General features: G+C 39.5%; 1 protein-coding gene across 1 annotated transcript in view; it reads right to left on the reverse strand.

The window, feature by feature from the left end:
• LOC113030191 (F-BAR and double SH3 domains protein 2-like) overlaps positions 1–14306 on the reverse strand; it is a 42372-nt gene that overhangs the window by 12723 nt on the left and 15343 nt on the right. Inside the window, exons 4-9 of the mRNA XM_026181371.2 lie at positions 11890–11960; positions 9851–9995; positions 6686–6819; positions 3864–3918; positions 3653–3781; positions 3449–3571 (exon numbers count right to left, since the gene is read on the reverse strand). Of these exons, the coding sequence (XP_026037156.1) occupies positions 3449–3571; positions 3653–3781; positions 3864–3918; positions 6686–6819; positions 9851–9995; positions 11890–11960 (657 nt within the window). The remainder of the gene's footprint in view (positions 1–3448; positions 3572–3652; positions 3782–3863; positions 3919–6685; positions 6820–9850; positions 9996–11889; positions 11961–14306) is intronic.

Raw genomic sequence — 14306 nt, forward strand, 5'->3', positions numbered from 1 at the left:
TGATGTATCATGACAAATATTTCATATTAAGGTCTTTATCTACTTTTATCTTTATCTCCACACAGTAACATTACATTATATTTTCTCATATCAGTATGAGATTACAACAACAGCTTTTTTTGGCCCCCAAACTCCAGATAAACAGGAAAAAGGAGCATTTGGACAGTCATTTGTCACAGTTTGGGTCAAATCTGGACAGAGCAGGCGGTGTATACACAACATTCTCAGTTTACTACTGAACTGAAACTATAGAGGAGAAAGAACTGGAGTATAAAAAATGAAACATTAATGCACTGTTGGGAGCAAACTGTGATAATAGCAATCTAAGTTCAACAATTGTATTTATCTGAGAGGCATTACTTTCCTCCCATCAGACCCGTAGAATACAATTTAAACTCACTTTAAACATGCTGTTGTGCAACCCCTGCTTTAAAATACCAAGCTTAGATTCTTCTGTGAAATGTCAAACCAAACTCCAGACTAACTTTTCAGTCTAAACTGGAAAAAAAAACCTTTTAGACCCAAATGAAGTCCTTCCTGGATGAACAAGCAATTTTGGAAGTGTTCCAATCTGGCACTAAAACTCACTGCAGCACTGAGTCCGCTCTGTTAAGACTTTTTAAATTACATTTTTTAGCAGCTGACTCGGGTGACTGTGTGCTGCTTGTGTTTTTGGACTTAACACCTGCCTTGGGCCATGGACACACCATAGACCATGAGATCTTTATCTATAGGTTGGTGTGGTGGGTGGGCATCACTGGCTAAGCTCTCTGGTGGTTTACGTCCTACCTCTCTGACAGAAGTTTCTGTGTCAGCACGGATGATTTTACCTCCACCTTTACTCCCATCCCTGGGGTGGGGGGCCACAAGGCTGAATTCTTGGACCTCTACTTTTCTCTCTGTACCTGCTGCCTCTTATTATTTTTCAGAAACACGGCATTTCTTTTCCTTGTTACAAGGATGACTGTCAAGTTTATTTCCCAGTAAAGCACATTGCTGTGTTCCCTGTTCAGCCTCACCTTGACCTCCTTATTGACATTGAGATGGACCATCATTACATATTTGGGTGATGATACCCAGTGGTAAAATACTGTCAAAATTAAGACGCTTCTCTTTAAATGCAATCTTAAAACAGTAACGCTTGCTCTTATAATAATCTCCTCCCACTGCTGCAATATGCTTCTTATTGGAATAAGCCAGGTCTCCTTTGCTGACCTACAGACGCTCGATTTGTAACAGGTACAAGTAAAGAAGAGCACATCACGCCAACTTTGGCTTCCCTTTACTAGCTTAAGGTTAATTTAAAAATACACTTACATTATTTTTAATAGTTATGCCCCATTAAAATGGGGAAAAACTATTAAAAATGAGATGTTGACTGTGACCTTACCTCTCTCTTTAAGCAGTCCTTTATTGTTAACGTCTACATCTCTTATGTATCTTTTACTCTCTGGCCTGTGTTTGTCTTTCATGTTTGGTTTTATTGTGTGGCCCTGTTGTTTTAAAGTGCTTTATAAATAAAAATTGGATCCTATGGTATATTTAGACCACAGAACTCAAAACAAACAATAAAACATTCATGAGAGTTTCGTCCAGTCAAATCAGAACGTCACTTTACGCAGAGCACACATAAGATCTGTTTCTGTGTTGACACAGGAAGCACATGGGCTGTAATGTGAGCCCTGCCGAAAACCGCTGCACCCACCGCTTCCCTCACTCTTCCCTCTGATTTGTTCAGATTCAGGCCTGAGCAGCAACAAGATGCCCCTCTGAAGGTGACCTGAGAGGCCAACGGGAGCAGCGTGTAACCAAGGAGCGGCAACGTAACTCAACCCATTTAAATTAATTAGCAGTTGGTGAGGCGCTCGACTTCAGCTCTTCTAAGGTTCGCAAAGCAAGTTACTGAATTTTTAGAGCCCTCCAAAAGTGATCAAAAGACGGACTGATCCACATTTACAATAACAGACCTAATGACTACAGCACTGCACTGGGATCAACAATAGGACTGCATGAACATAAAAAACTGGGCCATCAGAGAAAGGTCAAAAACATAGATGGTATCAGAGATGGACTCAAAGTGAGCTTTTGCCCTCTGCCACGTTACATTTCTGTAGCCAGAAGTTACCAAATTCGGATGAGAGGGTGGATTGCTATCATGCATATATATGTATATATATGTACTGCTAAGTGGCAGATTAAAAACTATAGAAGTATAGACTTCTTGGATGGTCTGTGTTAGGGTTAAACATCAATCAAACCAGTCACAACACAGTCAACTCCAGTCTCTACATGGATGGCTTATGGAATAAAGTCATCCCTCCCAGAGTTCTTAGAAAAGGAGAAACTATCCATAAAGACCAAACTACTTTATATACTAGGCTGTAAACATGCTTATAAGTGTACGGGGACTGACTCATTTACTTTGAGACTGACTCCAACAACCTCGTGACATGACTGGTGAGCTTCTCAGTGTGTCAACAGTAGGCATAACCAGTGCCAGTGTTTATTTTACTCCTACATCATAAGTGTCATTATTGCAAAGCTGTATCAAACACAGCTTGTTCAAGCATAACTATGCATATTTTTGAAAAAACTGTTTTGGTTTTGCCAAAATTACGTTTGTGTCCAAAGTAAATTTTGAATTTTAGGACCAGATGCAGTAAACACCTTACAGCATAAACTGACTGACAAAAATATTTTTACACAGAAAGCCAAGTGGTTTAACAAAACCCAGTCTATTATACACAAAAAAGTGCTGCACATGTTCCAGCTTTATTCCTGGAAAATGTGGTGGACACAGTTTATAATATAGTCTGACTCATCTTTCATTTAATATCAGTCTGTAGTCCTTAGCGGTAACTTTAAACCTTACTCTAATGACATACAACCAGAGCGGCCAGGCCTTTCAAACAACAGCTGAAGTTACAGAAAAACAAAACAAACATGCAGCTGCACACATGAAGATACGTTGATATCTTTGGTACAAGCATTTATTTCAGGATAAAATTAAAAATGTATTTATTTACAGTGTGATTTTCTGGTCTTACTGACCCACTACAAGCCACAGTCACCCTTTTTTCTGACACAGCGCTTTATCTTAACTAACGCTGGGTTGTGGGAAGGCTGGAGTCTATCCCAGCCGTCACAGGGTGAGATGCGGGGTTACACCCTGGACAGGCTGACAGTCCAGTACAGTCCAGTCGAGTTTTTGCAAACCACTTGGAGTCTACCTAAAAAACGCATGCTTAGCTGTTACATCTGACTCACTCTCACATTCACACCTACAACCACAGTGTTACGGTTAATCACAGCACCACCATGCTCTCTTACTCCACATTCAGCTTTAAGGTTAAGCAGGTTAATTAACTACAAACGGGTCTCTGTACCTGACTATTTGGTACAGACATGGGTGTGAGGTGGTGGATGTCCTGCAGGCTTTAAGACTCACCCCATTTGAGCTGTTGAGGATCTGGTTGAAGATGTTGTGGACAGCCTGGTAGGCTTCTAGCTCTGTCTGACACAGTGACACCAGGTAATCCTTTACCTGCTCGTAGATCCTCCCATCTAAAATCTGTATACAGTGATAGAAAGGTGTGTTTAGATTTACACCACGTCTCCTTTCACCCACCAATTCAGATGTATATATGCTCACCTTGATGCAGTCAATGAGGTCTGTGTTGTAGTAGCGCTGCTGGTGCGCATTCGCGGCTGCAAGCATGAGAAGGTAGTCGTTTCTGGCGTGCGTGGCTTTGGAGTTGCACTCGCTCCGCTTTGCTTTCAGCTAGAAGAGGAAGAAACGTTTAAACAGCTCATACAACAAAAACACCACTAAACGTTGGGCTCGTGGACTCAAGATCTTATACCTTTACGCTGGCCCTCTGAAGACTGGATCTGGACTGGAAGAGACTCAGCTTTGACCTGCAGAGAAGATACAAAATCATTTCTCTTTGGTTTTTAACATGAGCATCAATGTTTTGCCTTTTCCAGTTTAACCAAGTAATCAAATTTAGGCTGACAACATAAAAAAGGAGCCTCAGTTGGATGTGCAATTACAATAAGTACAAGAATGTACCAAAAGGTGTCAATACCTCACATGGAGGAGAGGTCAAGTTCAGGGACAGTTATTTAAGGTGAGCCCAACAACTGCCCATGTAGAAACATCTATCAATCAAACAGGCCACGCCCCTAAATCCAATAGCCAGGTACTCACAAAACAAATAAATAATTAAAACAAAATAAAACTCATTCTCTGTGCTGTTAGGAAAAGGAAAAATACCCACAGAGGCAAAAACTGCGAATGGCACTTTACATTAGTTAGCCATCAAGTGTGTAGATAAGCTGAGGTTGCAGTAAAGTAATTAATGAAACAGAAGAGTGTTGATAAACTACGAAATGAGCCTGACTCTAGAAGGAGATTATACTCTGTGGTCATGGATGAGAGGCCTTTCGTTTTATAATTTTATCAAATCTGCTTCATGTCTGCTTGAGAGACACAGGAGCAGCTCATGAACTATAGCGTTGTATCTTATTTGTCTCATTATGACAAATTAAAACCTACATTAGAAGGAAGTAAAAATCGAAAGACAGCAGAACAATCAAAACAATGGAATCTGTGTAATGACCATTAACACTACTACAGTGACACATTTAATACCCACGTTACTCTGCTGGAAGCGGATTGTTTACAAAATTAACATATGTGCATTTTGAACATGATATTTCCTTTTAATTTTAATGCTTGTTTAATGTTTGATGGTAATTACCTTTGTCCACCTATAGTAAATCAAAAATTTAAATCCATGCTTTTGTTTAATCAGGTAACTCAGTCAGATGACTTTTATCTAATGCAGTTTGAGCCTCAATATTTATTTCCAAATAATTATTGGAATTTTAACCTCATGGCACACCTGCAGTAATGTCGAAAACTACAAGAGATTCCCTTCCACAGTGTGACCACGAACAAAGATATCACTATAGTCATTTCACATTGCTTCTTTTTTTCCTCTGATTTATAGTTTGAACCCAACTTTAGACATATTGTAAACAAGAAACACATCATTATCACCTGTTTAACTCCTGGAGAATAACACGATATATATACACAAATAACCAGGTCTCTCATTTGATTTTTATGCATGCGCAGGGTGGATGAAACGACGGCAGGAAGAAGAGTAAATAATCGTTTCCACTGCTGAATGTTTAAACCAAGCTGCTATCATAATGCCTTTAAGATAATAAGAGATCCACTTTGATAAAAAAAATAAATCTGAGCAAAGGCTGGAACTGATTACAGACCTGCTGCTTCCAATTTAAACCCTGACGATGTGCAATAACAGCTGCATGAGTGTAAACAATTGTGAGCAGAGCAGTTTGTGTGAAATTATTAAACTTTAGTCTTCTCTTCTTACTGGAGTGTTTCATTCTGCAGATTTTCAAAAGGCAAACCTCAGAGGAGTCATCTGAGAATGTGTGCGTGTGTGGACACAACAGACCAGAAAAACACAGCATTTATAGTATTATTTGTAAGTGGTGGCCCAGCTATCAATCCTCTCCGACAGCCTGGTAATAAACTTTCCTGATGAGCAGAAAAATGTCTGCTATGTGGTGAGTCAAAGTGCCAGCTGTTCATGTCGTGCCAGGCCAAAGTGCCTCCATCGACTCATGCAAAGAGCCTGAGAGCTGCTTGTTTGATAAAACTAAAAAATGTTGTTTTTTTAGAATTTTCTTCTCTCGACTAAAATGTGCTTTGATTTTCATTGGAACTTTTGATCCACTCAGAGCAAAATAATGTGCTCAGATCTGAATTTAAGAGCTGATTTGTGACATCTGATTTGGAAACTATTTCTGTTAACTTAAACCTCGGAAATTTCTCTTGTTTTCAGTGAAATAGGAGAGATTATGTCGAAGTTTTGCAAGTTTTTAATACGAAGGAGTTTTCAGTGACAGAAGGAAGGCAAATCAATTAATTTACAGAAGAACCCCAGTACATACAAGTTATAATTGTTTGCTGTGCTTTTCAGCAAAACTGGAGTTTGTTCTAATTAACTGATCTGCAAAAAGGCGTCAACAACATCACCGTCATATTATTAATCAGTTTATTTCCAGTCCAGCATGGCAGTCTGCTTTTTCTGACTCCCTTTGAGTGACTTCAAGACACTTTTCAATTTAGTCACGGAGAAATAATTGTAAAAATACACAAGAGGTTTTTATTTCTGATCTGACTGAGAAACTGAGAAACTCCACACATATTGGCTCACAGGTTGTGAAAAAAAGCGGATAGCCCATGATGATACCTCTTTCTGACTCTTAGGATCACTGTAATTTACCAAATGCACTTTATTTCATTCAGTGTGATCTAAAATTAGACACTGAGTCCATAAACTTGTCAGGAAAGTGCTTACAGAGGTCACAGACCAAAGGGACATTTTCCCGTAGCCATGTGTGGATCAAACGTTACAGTTAGAAGTGCTGCCAATGAGAGAGAGAGGTGAAAGTTTTTCAAAATAAATGACAGAAAGTCATGAATCTGTCTGATTTTTGGTACAGAAAAGAAGATAGATACCATTTTACCATTACTACCCTGAGCTACTGAGGACATTTTCCACAAACAAATACTTATCATTAAACTGTAGGGTTTTTACTTTAGAATAGTCTAACAAAGAGAGTAGAGTAATTTGGATCATACTTTGCGTCCAGCTCTGCCTTCTCTCGGACTGCCTGCGCCATCGTCTCGGCCTCCTGGTACTTCTTCCTGCTCTTGGTCAGCTCCTTCACCGACTCCTGCAGCTCAGCTTGGACCACAGTCAGCTGCTCAATACACTGATGACATCAAATTGGAGACATCGAGAACAAAAAACAAAACAAATAAGGGCTTTTACATCTACATGCAACCACTGAGAAATATGCAAATACCCTTCAGGCATATCTATACAACACATGGAGTGAGTAATGACATCATGGCACACGCTACATACAGGAGCTTTGATGGAAACTCCCAAAAAGGTGAGGCCCAACAAGAGCAGCACTGTAGGCTGCAGGCAAGGCAAGGCAAGGCAAGGCAAGGCAAGTTTATTTGTATAGCACAATTCAACAACAAGGTGATTCAAAGTGCTTTACAGAGACATTAGAAACAAGAACAAATAAAAAGCATGATTTAAAATTGAATAAAACAAGCAAATAAACTAACTAACTAATTAACAAACAAACAAACAAACAACAGTATATAAAATCAAAACAGATAAAATCAGAACAGTAGATAAAATCAGTAGTTAAATGTAAGTTTTGAAATTTAAGCTTAAAGTGTGGATTTGGTGCTTTATTCAAATGCAGCTGAGAACAGGTGAGTCTTCAACCTGGATTTAAATAAACTGAGTGTTTCAGCTGATCTGAGGCTTTGGAACGTGGCCATTAGAAACCAGAACGTGGCACAGAGGCGTCAGACATTACGATGAGGAAAAAAACTCCAGACGTGCAGAGCTAACTGCAGAGCTGATAGCAACTCTAAATGATAATAGGAGACAGTATTGTGAACTCTGCCCTTCAAAGGCTGACTGTTTATTACACCGTTTACAAGAACCTGCACTTTCCACTGGGTAGTAACACTGACCTGAAGACGAGGAAGATGTGACTATGTCTACTCTGCAACGTCATCGTTGTGATGGATTTTTACCAGAAAGTGACGCTGCGTTCCAGGAGCACCATAACGGCAAGCCTGTCTGAAGTTATGAAGTTTCTTTTTTAGTGACTCGCCTGCTCAGATGTTTGCTCCCTCCTGTGAGCACTCTTTTCCCATTAACCTTCATTTTGTATGTCTTGAACAGTCCTCCTTTCAGTACATACACCCTCTCGTCTCAAAAACTGCCTGACTTTCAAAATAAACTTTAACTAGGAATACATAAAGTTATGTGAAAATACAAAGTTTTGTGTATCAGAGCACAACAAAAATTAAGAAAATCATCTGGTCCTTACCAAGTCCTAATAAATTAGGTAATTACAAGCTCAGATGAATAATAACACATGACATATTCCACTGTCATTTATTTAAAAAGATCTAAACACACCCTTACCTCCTCTGTGCGAATTAAGAGGGTAAGTAGTAGCCAGGTGCTACTTAATCAACTGTGATCACCTCAATTAAAGCAGAAGTTTTTGCAAGTTTTCAGGTCTGAAGCTTTCAGGTGTGTAATAACACAAAGCCCCAAACTTACCAGGAGTCAGTGTTCCAGCAAAATCACCACAAGGTCAGACTATCAGCACAAACACCTCAAACCAACTGTCAGCACAGCAGTTAAGGGGTCATGATCTGGGCTTGTTTTGCAGCCACAGGAACTGGGCACTTTCCAGAACTCCTCCGTATAACAAAGTACTCTAGATTTAGAGCTGTTCAATAGCTGAAGCTTGGCTGAATTTAAATCATGCAGCAGGACAATGATTATGAGCACAGAAGTAAATCTACAATCGAATGGCTTAATAAGAAATTAATCATAATGTTGGAATGGCCCATCAAAGTCCAGACCTCAACTTGACTGAAAAACTGTGGTGGGAGCTTAATAGAGCTGCACATAAATGAATGCCTGCAAATCCCAACTTTTCAAGCAGAGAGGGTTAAAATTCCCCTATAATGTGAGAGACTGAATAATTCAGAAAACAATTACTTCAAGTTATAGATCCACCTTTAGCAGCTACCGAATCACGCAGTGTACTTAGTTTTTCTACACACTTCATAAGCATGTTGACTTAGTGTTTACACAACGACACAGTTCAATATGATTATTTTATATTATGTTTTCTTTCAGTTTGGGCTGGACTGACATGGTCACCATATGGGCAAACCCATGTGTGTCTTAAACCACATCTGTGTGGTCCTGTGTGTAGCCACAGGTTCAGCCACTGGTAACTGATAATTACCGATGCCTGCTCCTTATCAGAAACTTTCACATAATGCAAACAGTCTGACAGATTCTGTTGAAGTCGGCCATGGTTCTCTCAGAAGTGGAATTTAGCTTGTGGCACCACAACCTAATGTTGGCGTCAGCCAACTTCTCCAGACACTTGGGCCGAGGGCTGTTGAAGCCAAACGTTAGGAAGCTTTAGGTGTTATGTTGTCCTTTGATTTGCCCATAAAAGAAAGGGATTCATTTTCCATCTTATCAACCTTACTGATGTTAAACAGGGCCTTTCATGTGTCACAATTAAATAACCCCCACCATGCAGAAAGTACATAAACAAACTGGGGTTAACATCATATTTTTAAACTATTTTTCAGGATAATTAGTACTATATAGCAATTTAACAACTTTATCACAACATTTTTTCCCATTTTGTGCTGCAATCATAACTGATGCACACTATCTGGGGATGACAGCACTACACAAAATGGAAAAAAGGGCAGATAAAAATGACATCAGGGAAAACTGCAGTCGAGCAGTCTGTGACTTCATCATTGTTTTACAGAAACAGGCAAGTATGAAAAGCAGAACTTTATCATTAGTGTGTGGGCATGTCACACCATTTGTGTGTTGTGTGTTAAAAATAATAAAAGCCACTTTGTTCCTGTTGGTGTGCATGAAATAGGAAGCCAGCCGACTTGACTTCAGCTTCCACTGTTACAATTTTCAGGTGGTTGTTTGAGGACAGAAGGCGTCTTCGGATTTAGTTCACGAGAGCCATTAACATCTGGTTAAACAGCATCATTTAGTGTCTGAAGGTCTAAACAGTAACCAATGTGAGCATCATGCTTCTAAAACCATCAACTTCCCTTTTTCACTTTGGGGAAACAAGATAAACACCCTGCATTGCATCAGTACAGCAGTGCACGTCAATGTAAGGACAGAAGTGAGACCTGCAATACCTTCCTAAGCTGCTGCTCCTTCTGCAGTCGTGCTGTCTTGGCTGCGTCGGCCACCTGGACTTTGTAGTTGTCGCAGGTGCTTATTCTGGACTGCGTTGCCTGGACCATACCCTCCAAATAGGCCCTCCAAACACAATACATGTTCCTAAAAACAAACAAACGCAGATTGATGCAGTGAGACATTTTTCGCCATAACGAATGGTAAGTGAGTAACTAAACAGCTAGAGATGCACTATTAAACAAAATAGGATATGGTCTGACGTCCCATCGGGCTATTGCGTGAACTCAAATGTATGACGACCCTGCAAACAAGCAAACAATCCAAAATTCTCCCTGATTTGAACCAACAATGATAAATGTGTGAGTAAATACGGGCAACAACCTGTATACAGGAAGGATGGAAAGTCTAGGCTTCATTATTTACTAACATAATTATTTAAGACTAGATGTTTAGTCTGTTTGTGATTAATGAGAAATGTATGTTATAAATTCCCACAGGCCAAAATGACGTCCATGCCCGATATAATCAGCTCACTGTTATGTGACATTTGACAAGCTGGATTTCAGTGTTTCAGACGCCCAGCTGTTTTAACCACCACCCAAATACATTTTTTCTTTCTTTTTTTTTTTTTTTTTCAATCACCCGAGATAACATCGTCATTGACTTATTGTCGAACAATACCCTTGCTTTTACTTTGAAAGTTCAGCCGCTGCTATCAAGCTGTTGGAATGCTGGTTAGGTCACTGCTGTGGTGGTCCTCCGTCAAATAAAGGAGGAACAACTTTAACTACAACCTGAAGCAGGTGGAGAGCTCGTGATATATCTGATACCCTGAGCTCAGAGCAGAATAAACTACTGCAAAAATGAAACATATTTAGTGTTTTTTCTGTATCTTCTCTCAGAGTTATGAAGTAGAGTAAAGACAGTTTAGCAATCTAAACCAAAGGGATGGAAATAGGAGTCTGAGGCTGGCTCTTAAAGCTGGATCAAGTATCAGTGACAATGGTCAGATCTATTTAATTCAACTCTATGCTGTTCTTTGTTTTATGTGCTGAGTAAAGGATGGAGGAAGCACAGCATGGCAACCTGCAGGTATTTCCTACCTGCTCCAACAAATTTTATTTCTCTTTTTTAAATTTTAATTGCAAACTGTGGTCGAAGTGAGCTGACACAACGTAAAAGATCTGGTGACAACAATGCTTTGGTTCGCCTTCTCTCCCTAGTTTACTTTCACTGTCATTGTGTTCGGCCAGGTAGAAGTTATCTCTAGACTATATTCTAGACAACGTCATAAAAGGGAAAAAAAATGTCCTATTCTGATTGCACAGAGTTAGTGTTTCCACTGATGACTTGAGATCAAAGGGTTAATGTCAGAGGTAGAATCCAGGAAGACCTTGGCGTGTTGTAACACTTGTTGTAATGCTTTTATTGCGCTTACTGTATGACAACATGTTGTCACCTCAGTTAATGCTATTTCCTTTCAGCTGTGTCTGTCAGCTTCACACCCAACGCATGAATGTGAGAAAGTTCAGGAAAGGGAGAAACCGTGTGACCGTAAATGACAGCAGTGTGCAGCAGCCTGATGACTCTCTCTCTCTCTCTGTTTATTAATTTTATATAGTTGGATGTATTGTTCAGTCATATCTTATTTTACCAAGTTAGGAAAGCCATTTTACGTTGCATTACATGTAAAGGAGTGATTCACAACTTAGCACTAGTTTTAGATCAAATACCCAAAGCGAGGCGCTGGTATCGTTGCAGAAAGGGAAAAAGTTGTACTTGTGCATGTCTATAATAATAATAATAATGAGACCAGAAAAGATTAAATTCAAGAGAAATTATTGTCATAGTATGAGATGAACGTGCCATGTTTTATCTTTTCTTGATGTGATTGAGAGTGCACAAAATTTTAACAAGGACCCCTCACCACAGCTTAACCCCCCCAACCCCACACACACAAAAACAACAACAATAAACAAAATCAATAAACAATAAACAGTCCAAAGCAGCATCTGTGTGTTTTGGAGAAGGAATTTACCTGTGGTCTGACGGTTCTTCTGTCTCTGGCCATTCTCTCTTTAAATACTGATTTGCCAGCTTCTGCAGGGCCTGCAAAAGAGGAAGTGAAAAACAAAAGCAGCGGTGACCTTTCACCTTTGACACCACTCCACATTTCACATGTCTCTTCTTCACAGAAGATGCACTCAGAGGACTGTGACCCTCCCTGACCTTGTCCTATAAACCAGCGGGTGGGCAGAGCACGAAGAGACAAACTCTACTCTACCCTTCAGGCACAGATAGAGTAAACTCAGTAAAAACAGCTGTGATAAAAGTAAGCCATATGAAACTGTCCACATTCACTATAAAGTATGTTCTCTATGGAATGACTTCACAGTGCATGGACTCGTTCACCTGTCAGCCAGAGCCTTGTTTGGATGCTGGCTCACTTGCTGGTTTTTATGCTGACGTGGGCTCTTTTTTTTTTAGCAGAAAAATGTAATTTATTTAGACCACATTCAGCCCTGGAGATATATTAGGTTCCTCCACCTCAGCCAATGGTGAGGTTAACCTTTGAAGGGCCAAAATAGCAGGACAGGGTGAGAGCAGGAGAAGACTGAGTATGTTTGGTATGTCAGAGAGGTGCGCTAACCTGAATAAACTGACGAAAAGCAAACATGAATATCTTTAGTAGGGCTGCCACAAACGATTATTTTGATAGTCGACTAGTCACCGATTATTTTTGCGATTAGTCGACTAATCAGATCATCATCCATTAGACGTAAAACTACAGCTTATTGCACCAGCAGCATCTGCTCTTATATAACTATCATTAGCTTACAGCTTTAAGTGTTTAAGGTCTGTGCTAACTAAAAATAAAGACAAGATGATAGTTTATTGAATTTTAATGAAATTTGCAGATTGTTTCGGTGAAGATTAATAAACTCCTTGCTATCTAAAATATAACAGGACACTGGAGTATATTCTGGAGCATCTCACACTTCTGATAATCAGCTGTCTGCTTGACGTTTATTCAGCTGTGTAAAAACTATAACTTTAATCTCAGACAAACTGATTTACTCAGGAACAAATAAAATACTAAAAAAAAAAAAGCCAAACAATAACATTTTAAGTTATCTAAGTGACTCATATATATTTAACCTGAGTAGCGAAAGACGGCGGTGGGTTTGAAAATGATTTGCTGGGAGTCCGGTGTTCTCACGGCGCTAGTGAGCCTAGCCCCTGGCTCGCTAACGAGCTAGTGGGTAACAGATGTCTCCGAAAACGTCAGAGCGCTTTTGAAAATATGTGGTGTCCTGATAAACTGAGCAGATATTTGAGGTTTACACAGCTACATTCTCGCCTGAAAATATGTTAAACGATTATTTTGTGACCCAGAAAGAATAATAAGAGTAACATTAAAACTAACTAGCTGCCGCCATTGTTGGAAACTGCGCCGGGCCGCGCTATGAATTCTGGGACACAGCTGCTTCTTCTTCTTCTTCTTCTTCTTCGGGGTTTAACGGTAGCTGACATCCTTGTACATGCAATGCTGCCATCTTCTGTTTCAGTCCGTTATTACACTCTTAAATCCTGCCACTTATTCCTGCGTCTTTTGTGATCGTACAAAGTTTCAAACGACGCGTCGACTATTAAATCAGTCGTCGACGATTTTGATAGTCGACGTAATCGTGACTAGTCGACAAATCGTGGCAGCCCTAATCTTTAGCAGCAGACATATAATGTTGGAGCGACAGTATTCGTATTAAAAATAATCAACGCTTTAAATAAAAAGGCTGGAGTATTAGTATTAGTTATTTATCCTACAAACATATCTGTGTGATGAGAATCTGCAGGCGAGTAGCAGCCTGAGCTACACTGAAAACTGGCATTTAAGTGAAATATGAAGGAAATTCAGCATATCCAGGTCACCTTATCTGGCTTCCCTTAACCTAACATCATGAATCAGGCTAAGTGGTCACATGTAGGTGGCTATCAACTGAATAACTCAATGCAATGTTTCCCAATTTGGCTACAAGCGAGTTAAGATGGAAAAGGCGCTTTTGGCAGCAGAAACATGGATATGTCTACTGGGCTTATATTTATTTTATTGTATTCTTTTAAACAAACAAAGATAAAACTGTAATTTTAGAAAAATATTTGGCAGTATAACACATAATACAGGCTGAAAGCAGCACAGCTGCTGCAGACAAAGCAGCAGTATGACTTAGAGGGAAAGCGTATTATTAAAAATGTTGTCTAAATGTGTGTAAGCCTTAATCAGTAAGGCTGGAAAAGTGTTTGACTGTGTAAGTTAGCAGTCTTATCACAGCTCTGTCATTAAAGGCAATGGATAATCTGATGTATAATTACAATTTTTATTTTGTTAAATTAATGTTTACACGACTGTAAGATCATTTCAATCTTCCAGCTCGGTAGCATTTAACAGTCTGACAC

This window comes from Astatotilapia calliptera, chromosome 10 (assembly GCF_964374335.1).
Source record: "Astatotilapia calliptera chromosome 10, fAstCal68.1, whole genome shotgun sequence".
Taxonomy (NCBI): domain Eukaryota; kingdom Metazoa; phylum Chordata; class Actinopteri; order Cichliformes; family Cichlidae; genus Astatotilapia; species Astatotilapia calliptera.